The sequence below is a fragment of the Dreissena polymorpha genome, chromosome 1 (genome assembly GCF_020536995.1).
Source record: "Dreissena polymorpha isolate Duluth1 chromosome 1, UMN_Dpol_1.0, whole genome shotgun sequence".
NCBI lineage: Eukaryota > Metazoa > Mollusca > Bivalvia > Myida > Dreissenidae > Dreissena > Dreissena polymorpha.
This window is the reverse complement of record NC_068355.1, coordinates 20,730,756-20,742,882: the sequence shown is the minus strand read 5'-3', so window position 1 is coordinate 20,742,882 and position 12,127 is coordinate 20,730,756. Positions and strand designations below refer to the sequence as shown.

The following is a 12,127-nucleotide window of genomic DNA, read 5'->3' as shown; positions in this document are numbered from 1 at the left end:
ATACAATGTATAATAACTTCACTCAATGTTTTCTCTACGCAATCGTCCAATAAATGCATAATTTTGTTTACATTTTCATACTCCTTCCCTTCCCCTGCTTATACATATTATTGCTTATACATATCATTTCTGATACATAGTATTGCTGATACATAGTATTTCTGATATATTATATTTTTGGTACATAATGTTGCTGATACATAGCATTGCCGGGGTCCGTTTCATCAACGATCGTACGACAAAATTGGAATACGACACATATTTCAAAGACGCATTTTAACTAAACACCAAATAATAATACTATTATTTTCCGTATATCTATTCATTTCATTGTTTTCTCACATATGGTTTATATTTTGAATGCTTATTGATGAACAGCTTTTGTATTTTCAGTCTCCAAAATTAGGTCGTAAATTAAGATTGTCGTACGATCTTTGATGAAACGGCCCCCTGATACATAATACTGCTGATACATAGCATTGCTTACACATAATACTGCTGATACATAATATTGCTCATACATAGCAATGCTGATTTCGTATCATTGATGGTCGCACAAATGCTCATAGCTACCATTTGTGTAAGTTTCAAGGATCTAATGCTTATAGTGTAGTAGGAGATAGTGGCCAGGACGGACAGACGGACGGAGGGACAGACGGACAGACAGACGGCGGAGATAACCACAATATCCCCACGCTTTTCAAAAAGCGGGGAGATAATGAAATTAAAGTAATGATAAAAGTACACCTCAACTGGGCTCGAAGAACTGTCATTGGAATAAAAAGACTTGCACTTAAACATCTCGGCCATCCGTCTCGTTATGTTACAAAATATAACGATAACAACATAACTCAAATTATTTAATCGTTTCGCGTTTGTAACGATTTATATTGTTCGGGTCTTAAAATCTTCAAAAGATACAAATAATGGATATTTAAGAGCATAGTAAATGTTCAGTGTTACTGTTTCCTCGCAAAAATCTTTACTACAGCAAAACTTTGCAAATCTGAAACTTTTTAGTTAATTTACCAAAACGTGAAAAGGTCATTTTAAGATTGTTTCGATTAAGAAGACGTATACAAATTTTATACGCAGTTGTCTCTGTCACAATTATATAAGGCGGAGCATTATTTATAACATGTTCTACATTAAACCATAAGTATATAATTTAATTCAGGGACGGGTACTGTTCACTCAAATATTCTTTAATATCTTGCACAAAATATAAATATGCCCTAATATATAACAAACTATTATCGTGTAAAATACATATCATGTACATAAATCCATGTGCATGTTACTTTTTTGTACATGTATTTTGTATTTAAATCGATGCTTGCATTTGTTTTTTGTTAAAAACATTATCCATATAAATCAACCACAGATAAATTTTAATTTTTGTTTTGAAGCACCTTATATTTTTAGATTATTTACTTTGTGCTAACCTTGAATAAAAACGTTTGTCTTGCCCTGTTAAGTGTGGGCCAGATGAGTGCCAATCCGATTGATACAACGCCATACTTGTAGATCCCGACCTGTCGGTCAAATTGAGGTCATTGTAATTTGCATACCTACATGGAATGCATAATTTCACCTGTAGATTAGTATAATATGCCTAATTTGTATGTTAGTCGTTATTATTAATGAGAAACAGAATAGAAAACACTTCGGGAAGGAACATGTTTAAATTCGACTGCTAGCCATGTTTCTTTTTGTATTTTACAAACTTTGACATAGTCGACCATGTTAAGGATTTACGAATTAAGATGATAACTGAAGTTTAAATAGAAACCTATATGATATGTAAAAATGGTTAGAATGCCCCCCCCCCTCTGTCGTATTTATATTGTTTAAATGATTGACGGTTCTTGTATCGCTAGTTGACCGCAGTTTTACTCTTGTATTCGACCGTTTTATTTTGATTCACTATAATTGCAACTATATGCGGTATACATAAATTAGTCGAGGATCTGGATATTCTACTTTTATTAGCCACGAAGATAAATTAGCAAGCTGTATTAGGCATGGATAAAGGTTGTGACAATGCCCCGTGTCCTATAGCTCGATCAGGGTTATTCATGGTTATGCCGGACCTATTAATATTAATTGGATTTACGTTTTTGTTTAAGATGTACATGAAACCCATACCCACGTGCATATATTTATCTTCTATTGTTATGTTAAGGGCTTTTGAAATTGTAATCGTGTTTATATATATATACATATAAATAAACACAATTTAAAAAAATGGCTTGTCGTCTCGCAAATATCGATGTCTTAGAAGTCCTTAACGAAATAAATCTTACCAATGTCCGCTTGTTATTTTGAAGTAGTCAAATGACAACATAAATAAATTGAAAGCAATATCAAGTGTTGTTATCTTGAAACTGTATGTCATGATTTGAAAATATCATTACCGAAATATCCTCTCGACTATCGATGATTGTGTTATTTAACGACTTAATAAGCAAAGCAATATGGGCATGCAAAGAATAAACAAGATCCGCTCGTTTGTTTCTCGCAGGACACTGTATATCATGGGGAGCTATGTGGTTGGCCGTGACGACGCCAGTCGCATTATTCGGCGCACCGTTGCCCGCTACATGATGGCTGCCCAAATTCTTATCCTCCGCTCCGTCAGCGTCTCCGTCATGAAAAGATTCCCCACCATGGAGCACATTGTCAATGCAGGTAACCAGGACTTTTTATTTTATTTAAGTAGAGAAACCCCGCCGTGGACAGTTCGGTCAATGCAGGTAAGTGTGATTTTAAAGATATCTTGGTATATGAAGGTTTCAACGTCTATGTATTTTCTTAAAGTAGAGACACCACACCATAGATATCGTTGTCAATTCAGGTTTCAAAGACTTTTATTTTCTTTGCATGACAATACGCTTAATGGAGCAAAGTTTCCATGACTTTTCTTTCAGTGAAAAATGCACCACTATAAATGTTATTTCCTTAGGTAAAAAATGCACCACCATGAAACACCTTGTCGATTCAGTTTTCCATGTCTTCTTTTATAGTTTTAAAGTAAAGATAAACCTACATGTAAACCACACACTACAAAAAATGGAGTACACAAGTTAAATTTTAAGAAATTCATTTTTTATAATTTTTATGTCACCCCAAAAAACATCATTTTTTAAATATTGGACCTCATAAATGGAATATAAAAAAATCTGTCAAATAGAATTCTGCGAAACTGCTCAAATATGTTCATCTACGTATGGTCATCATAAATCACAAATAAAAGGGGGGTCACCGTACTTTTAACATAGATTTTTTGTTTTAACAATCCCTACCGTCTAGGTCAAATTTCATAATACAGCAAATAGGCAATACCCAAGTACCGGTATATAGATTGTTAGAAATATGCATAAACATTAGAAATTGTTTACAATATTAAATGGGATCACAACAGCTTACCAAAAGACATTAATAAAAAACGATATTTAATCACAAACATAAGACCATTCAGTATCCAATTCCACCTTAATCATGAATATCTAACATGTACTTGTTCACAGAGTACGGCATGTTTTTAATTTTTTTAATTAAATGCTTTAAATTGATCAATGTAAACAACAGGACTAACGAGCTCCAGTATAAAAAAATAATGAAATTAAAGAAAGATTTTTTTTAACCCCACCTGGGATCGAACCACTGACAAAAGAACGTCCAAAATATGTGCCCATAAATAATAAAGAGTGTGTTACAATGGTGCTTAATTCATCTCTCGATGGTATTTATTTATTTAGCTTTTGAAGATTTGTGGCGCAATCAAATGTTGTTCAGACCAATAGCGCGACTGGCAGTGTCATTGCATATCATTTTATTATCATTAAAAAGTATAACAGTAAGGGAGAAGTGTGTTGTAAAACTGACATCTGGATTCAAGTGGATGTGATATGTAGGGTAAACGTGAAATATGTATGTGGACCTATGTTTTGAAAGACATTGACATTCACTGAATCTTTATTATGTGTGGTAAGCATGACAAATTTACAACGTCATCTTTTAGGCTGGTTCCCATATTGGTAAAATGACATTTTAAAAAGTCATCAAATACAAATATGCATACAATTGTGACACATTTCATAAATTATTGGGAACAAAGTATATTACGACCACAGAGAACAACTTAATACGTCCTCTAACTTAAATAGCCGTCTGAGTAAGAGTTTGCTACCGAAGGCCCATAGCTCGAGTACTGGTTAAAGCATTTTTATTTAAATAATTTCATATACTTAAATAATTAATTTAGACTATATTCAAGTCAATGATTATTTAAGTAATTACATATTACAGTCTCTATTTTCAAATTATGAATATCTTCAAACTGGTCATTGGGAATAGATTAAGAAACTGTTATGTTTAGTTACGCTATAGCGATTCTCAAGTGATGTGAGCTGTGAAAATGTCATGATCCCTGTTTCTAAAACAAACGAATATTTCGCCTAAGGCTTAAGAAGTGATACTTCATTTTAGCCTTGATGTGGAAAACCGGTCTTTACGCATGTGCGCAAAGTGTCCCCAAGAATAGTCTATGCAGTCCGCAAGGGCTAATCGGAGACCACACTTTTATTATAATTTGTGTGTAAAGGAAGTCTTATCTTAGAGACAATCCAGTTCATGAGTCTTATCTTAGAGAAAATCCAGTTCATGTGCCAAGTGTCATCCCTGATCTGCAGGTGCGCATCGCAAAGGTTAATCTCTAACGGCACTTTAGACACATGTACACGCCGGGTATGCGAATACTTCGTTTACGGATGGCACTTCACTAACAGAGAACAACAAACGCCACGCGCTAGAGGTAAGTTCCTCTGTTTTATTTAAAGTTATATCCTAAAGATTAGTTTTTAAGACAAGACACATGGTCGAGTTGATAAATGGTGTATCCTTTTGTATTGGGAATACACAATTTCACGGAAGAATGGAACAGTTTTGCCCAAAAAATAGAAAATTTGATCGGAAAACAGCATAAACTGGATGAACAGTAAACATTTTAACAAAATAAAACTACTTAGAATTATTGCAAGATATTTTTTGCTATTCCAGCATGTAGAGTAATCACTGTGCTTCAAATACTGAAATTTTGATAGCATTCAATGAAATATAAACAAAGATAGTACGTTTTGTAATAGGTGGCATACATAAAGTTGCAGCCACTTTGTTTACCGATAAAGGGCACTTCAGATTACGGAGACTTCCAACAAAGCGGGCACTCTAATAACTGAGTTTTATCTTCTACCTCAAATGCATTTATTTATATTATGGCTATTCATACGAAACATTTGTAAAATATATTTTTCAAAAATCACATGACTATTAATTTATACTATGTTTATTATAATTGCAATTTTCAAATAAGATAATATTTATTATTAAATAAATGTGTACGGATAATGCGAATCAACACAATCGTGTTTAATTTTACTTATAGCAGGGCTATAGATAACGGTAGTGAAGGGGTCTTTATGACGCAAATACACATTTGTTCTTCATAAAATCCTATGTCGGTTGTGCTTATTTGAATCGCATCATCAAGACGATACTTATGCGTAGCAACAAAATTAAAAAGAGAATGGTAAAACTCCATGTATTTTGAGCCCTGCTTATAGGGAGCACTTCCCTTTACGCAACGCTAACGTTTGCTCGAAGTGCGATTAACCTGACCCTAAATCACTGTATTGGTTGAGTTTTAAGAATCACGTTTAAAATTAAATCGTAAAATCAACTGATTCTGGAAAAAAAGGAATGCGTACATAAAATGTTTAAATGTCATATTATGGAGTAAGTACTTAGTATACCCACACAAACGAAGTTTAGGGTGCTATATTGGATAGAACTTCATATGCAGCATGTGTTGTGTTTATATTAAAACAAAGACGGATATGCATAATTTTACACCACTATCGTGTGATTAAATCAACTCCGCCCGTTCTTTTATTGCTATTTTCGTTTATTGGCATTGAGCCAAAAAGTTCCAATAGAATTTCGAACCTGCATCGCTGCTGATATTAATCTCTGAGAGGCAGTTTAAGCAGAGTGATTATTTATGACATGCTATCTAATATAAAAGAAAATAGCCTTAGTACCTTCATTTGGACATAAAGATAAATGCTTTAGATCAACCGCTTAGAACGTAATTTAAAATATATGGTCATATAGATTTTACTCATTAGACATATCCAATTTGTTTAACATTTATCTTTCACATTTATACCAAATCATAATCATATTTCAAAGGGATAAGAACATGCTTCGTTTATTCGTTTTTTATTTGCGTACTAAGTACATACATTTTTATTTATTGCCTGCTTACTTTAACAGTATTCCACAGCGAATTCTGCATTTTTGATTCAAAAAATACGAGTGTGCTATATCTGGAAAAAAGTGTCTAGATGTCAGGAAACGAAGTGCCATTGTTTTTTAGATGATCGGTAAACGAAGTGCAGATGAAAAATGTGCATGCGACTCTTAAAACATTTGAATTTTCTCAAATACATGAGTAAACTAAAATGTAACATGTTGTAACATTACTGGATATATTGATCTTTTATTTCGAATAGTAAGCACGTTCTTGATTTATTTCCAAGTATGTTTATTTTGTTTAAATATGTACTGATCATTCAATTCATGCTGATTATCGATGAAATTTTATCGTTTTTTTTTAAATAATTCACCGTTTTTTCGCGAATTTCTTTCTTCGCAATACGAAGTGCTATACCATTAATCACCCAAACAATGTTCTGTGTCTAAAAACCAAATAAACAGAACATAAATACAAAAAAGCTGAAGAACTCACCTCTCGCGCGTGGCGTTTGTTGTTCTCTGTAAGTGAAGTGCCATCCGTAAACGAAGTATTCGCATACCCGGCGTGATGTATTAAACCCCTTTTTTTTAGCGATGCTACTTTATATCACGGCCACCAAAAGCTACTGCGTGCCACAACCCGGTGGCTCTTTTAAATTTCGCACGAACGTTTGCGCTTTTAATTTGAAGAGGTAAATGTTTACCATGAATAAATAAATAAATAAATATATATATATATATATATATATATATATATATATATATATATATATATATATATATATATATATATATATATATATATATATATAATTTTATATATATCACTCGCATTAAAGGAGCCTTTTCACAGATGTTGGATGTTTTAAAGTTTGTCATTAAATGCTTTATATTGATAAATGTAAACACTGTAAAAAAATCAGGAATAAAATTGAAAAAAGGGAAAAAAGTAGCTTTCTGCAGGGCTCTGCAGGGCTCGAAGCAGTGACCCCCGGAGTCATGGAGTTAAAACGAATAAGACCGCTCGGCCATCCTGCCAAGTATATATGTTAGATGTATTTTATACTTTATATACGCAATCTTCGTAGTTTCACAAAATTAAACGACAATAAAAGAACTATGCAATTATTCAATCGTTTCGCGTTGCAACGCTTTATAATTTTCAGTTTTTAAAATCGTCAAAAGATGCATATACTGGCTATATTAAACCATGGTAAATGTTCAGTATTACCGTTTCCTAAAAAATATCTCAACTAAATAAAAAATTTGCGAATCTTAAACAAGTTTTTTTCAATTTTGTAAATTTATCAAATCGTGAAAAGATCCCTTTAAAATTCACTATTCGAATACAGTATTACGATGGGGAAAGTAACACACACGACAAAATTGCAGATTATTAATCTTTATCAAGCTGGCTTTCACGTGTCAGCTATTATGAAGTCTAAAAATGCGAAAGGGCACGTCAGCTAGTTATGTACTGGGTAAAACAGTATATTATTGATCCTGATATCGTTTACCGCCTGTGGTGTATGGTCTCTGTTGTAACGACTATCATGTTAGTTACCATCTGGACAATATCTTATCTTAGCGACACACATTGCCACGGGCTAATATAACACCTGATTAGCATAAAATAAATGCCCATATGTAGGCTGAACAACATGACATAAGAAAATTAAAATAAATAAATTAATTAAATTAACCTTAAACAATAGATGTTAAGTTTTACTAAAGACTCATTAAATGGTGCAATGATAACATAATAGTCAAAATTTCAATCTGGTTACAATAAAGGAAAACTTACTATTTACTGCATCTTCTTTCTCAGTAGAATTACCAATAAAGCCTCAATAGCATTGTTAATAAATATTCAATTCAGGTGAAAAAATTATATTGTGTTTGTATACATCATGCTAAATGCTATGAGAGAATAAATTGCCCTCTTCTGTTGCAAATTGTAAACAGCACGGGTACGGCGAAATAAATCATTCACCAAGATTAATCAAAGAGCAACACACGGGTAAAGGCGATTAAAAAATCCGACTTTCATGAAATCCGAAGGATAATCATCAAACAAATCTAAACTCTTTAATAGACAATTAGATATTTTACTAAAAAAACACTAACAATTACAATTTATTCTTAGTAATGAGTATCAGCATAAGAGTAAAAACAATTTTAAAACATCCGTCTTTCATTTAATCAAAAGGACAATCATGAAACAAATCGGGTAATCTTTTATAGCCAATCATCTACTAGTATTTTATCAAATCAGACCTTGTGTCTAAATACGCGTGAAATTAATGAAGATGGTGGAAAATTGTGCAAACTGTAAAAATCGCAAACAATTGAAAGAGATTAGTGATAAGTGAAGGCGGTATTCGGTAATAACCCGGCGACATGTGAAGAACCCGTATCTAATCAATACCAACGATCATTTTAATGTGGAATTCGGTTGTAAATTTGTGATAAGTGTAATTCGGTGTTTCCATGTTACGCAATCATACATATCTCGATAGTATTAAAATTCCAAAACATAGAATTCACGTACCTCTCACAAAATTTTGAGTATTATTTCAAAAATTTAAAATAGAAAGAGGTCGATATAGAAATATTTCACGACAACAGAAAATGTAAATTTTGCAATCGTAATGTTATAGAAAACTAGCACTGTTTTTCATTATAACAAAAGTTTTACAATAAAAAACACATTTAAAGCGAGTTTATACGACTTTGTATATGTGATAAAGTGTAATATATTGATAAAATGTGAACAATAACACAAAATAGGCAAGACAAAATATACATTGAAGACAAATTTCATAACATTAAGCAAAGACAAATTAGCGCCCCGAGCCGATTGCGACGAATATATTTCGTACATATTTTCCTACAATAACCGAAGCATTCGTCTTTTTAGTTAGTGTTCGTGTGTCGTATGAATAGATATCGATGCAGGAATTCACATCATACTTGCATGATTTACATGCTGGCGAATTCGACTATAGAGCCTTTTTCGATATCAGAATTAAATATCTGTTTAATTTAGCATTTTTCGACACATGTTCTTCTTAACTTTTATTTTAATTTATGAAAAATATATGTTTAATAAATCTTTTACACATTTTATATTAATGAATACATATTTGACAAGATCGTATATACTCGCTTTAAAGGGATATACAGGTTATTTGCTTGTTTCGATTTTATTTCACGGGTGTTAAAAAATAGTATTTTTAGGAGTTGCAAAGACACGAGTGAACATTTTTTTCTGTGATCACTCTTTAAATAAAATCGGTAATCAACCCAAACCAACACATTTTATTTTTAAACACAGTTTACATTTTACAAGTCTGAACACTGATAATCATTTAATCCATTTAATATAAGCCAATATAGCGGAAATCAGAATGTAGCGACGCTGTCATTTCAAAATTTGATCCAGGCTCTATTGGATGTATGTTACATGCATATAATTATAATAATAACAATATAGTTATTATAATCATCATTAATAACATGCGCTATGATACATGTATCTACATGTATATATTCAAAAGATAAATACATGTTTGTATAGTTAAAATCTACTTTGAGATTAAATAGTTACGGTCACGGTGTAACGCCGCGGATCGTCACCGCGGACCACGGTGGACGAATGCCTGCTGTGTTTTTTGCTGAAGTAAATTACGTCCTCCGTGGATTGATACGACGATCATCTCGGACCGGTGAACCTCCGACGTCCGCGGTGATTCCTACCAAAAACGCGTTCGCGGTGACACCGCGGAAAATGAATAATTTCTAAGAGCTGTACTGTATATGGATCATGTTATTCATTCGAGTTTCCTTAAATGTGGATTCCGTCTCAATTAGGCATGTTTCAGCGGTTATGACACCTTATCACAGAGATGCCAGACTGTTATTTTGCATTGGTCTGAAATTGTCATGTGTAAGCGCTTCAGTCAATGTTAATTCGGTGATTTTGTTTTCTCATTTGTCAGAAACGTGAATCATAACACCGACCAAACAACACGTTATTTACGTTAAAGCTGTCCGATAAATCTATCCTTATAATGTAAGTGGCGTTATATCGTTTCAAAAAATCTGTTGTGAAATGTGTCAAAACTAAAGAATATTACAATTCTTTGAGAGCCGCAAAAGATGTCTACAACGACATACACAACTGTTATTACAATCAATTTTCCACTCGCATAGTTTTGAAGCAATACCTCAAGTTATGTAAGGTATAGAGCGCATAGTATTGATGTAAGATATAGAGCAGCGGGTGTCAGTTGACGTAATCTGAGACACTTTTTCCATAATAAACGAATTCAATGCATCTGCTTAAGTGGTGAAGATTATCATAAACCAGATTTATTTCAGTGTTTAATTAAGTGTTCTCAAGTCAACCAACACCATGCTCGGGCAAAATACACTGTATAAATATTTGTTTGAACAATATGTTTTTGGCGTTTCGTAAACACATTTTAGCTTCAAAAATATGCATACTACTTTTGACAAAATATACATAACAGTAGGACTGCACAGTACAATTAACACATTTATGTCTAGCGTCTAGAAAAAAGGCATTGGAAAACAGCGTAGACCCAGATGAGACGCCACATAATGCGGCGTCTCATCAGGGTCTGCGCTGTTTGCTTTAAGGAGTTTCTGTAAGAAATATGCTAAATACAGAAATAAATATACTAGACATCCATAATTTTGGAAATTAATTGAACCAATTAAGAAGGATGAGAGAGTCCACCAGGCATAAATGGATAAACAGAATTGAGAAAAAGCGCGAGTCTAATGCTATGTCTCACTTCTGTTAGTTGAAAGTGGCCGATGATAGGGTGTACACTATTTAACGTGTAGCTAAATGATATAGAAATGTGTCAACATTAGGAACAGTGTAAAATATAAGTAAGAAAATGTACACATTGTAGGAGTGTGGCCTTTGATAATATAAAACGTGTACCCGAATGATTTAGATAGAGAAATAAAGACAGTTAGGTTATATTACTATGCTTTAAAGTGTAGAATGCTCTTCGTAATAAGAAAGTGATTAAGCGATATATTATGAGATATAAGGAAGTTGCTAAAAGACAAGAGGCAGTTACGGGACTGCGCATGGTAAGAAAAATAAGGTTCAAACTGGATCAATTGTTAAATTGGATACCTCTTTTTATGTCCCCGCCACTATAGTGGGGACATGTTGTTTTTGCTCTGTCTGTTGGTTGGTTGGTTTGTGTGTTTGTTTGCTCCAACTTTAACATTTTGGTATAACTTTTGCAATATTGAAGATAGAAACTTCATATTTGGCATGCATGTGTATCTCATGAAGTGCACATATTAAGTGGTGAAAGGTCAAGGTCATCCCTCAAGGTCAAAGGTCAAATATATGGGTCAAAAGCGCTCATTTTATGTAAACTTTTGCAATATTGGACATAGCAACTTGATATTTGGCATGCATGTGTATCGCATGGAGCTGCACATTTTGAGTGGTGAAAGGTCAAGGTCAAGGTCATCCTTCAAGGTCAAATGTCAAATATATGAGGACATAGTGTTTCACAAAAACATCGCCTGTTAAAGAATAAATATGTTTGTATATGATTCCATATATATGTCTGTATATGGTTTTGTATGTGTATGCATATCTCACTATGTGGCTGTGTTCATGTTTATCAACCACATTAGGGCATGCACTTCCGTCGGTTTGCTTGAGTGTCGGCCGTATGTTATGTGTTCTTTCTTTGTCGCATGTTTAACCCATTTATGCCTAGTGGACTCTCCCATCCTTCTCAATTTA

The 12,127-nt window shown here is 33.2% G+C and overlaps 1 protein-coding gene across 3 annotated transcripts in view; it reads left to right on the top strand.

Annotated features, from left to right (window-relative positions):
• Positions 1 to 12,127, top strand: part of LOC127873835 (bestrophin-2-like) — a 41,333-nt gene that overhangs the window by 12,931 nt on the left and 16,275 nt on the right. For all 3 annotated transcript variants that reach the window (XM_052417896.1, XM_052417892.1, XM_052417881.1), the window contains one exon: positions 2,525 to 2,691. In XM_052417896.1, the coding sequence (XP_052273856.1) occupies positions 2,525 to 2,691 (167 nt within the window). The remainder of the gene's footprint in view (positions 1 to 2,524; positions 2,692 to 12,127) is intronic.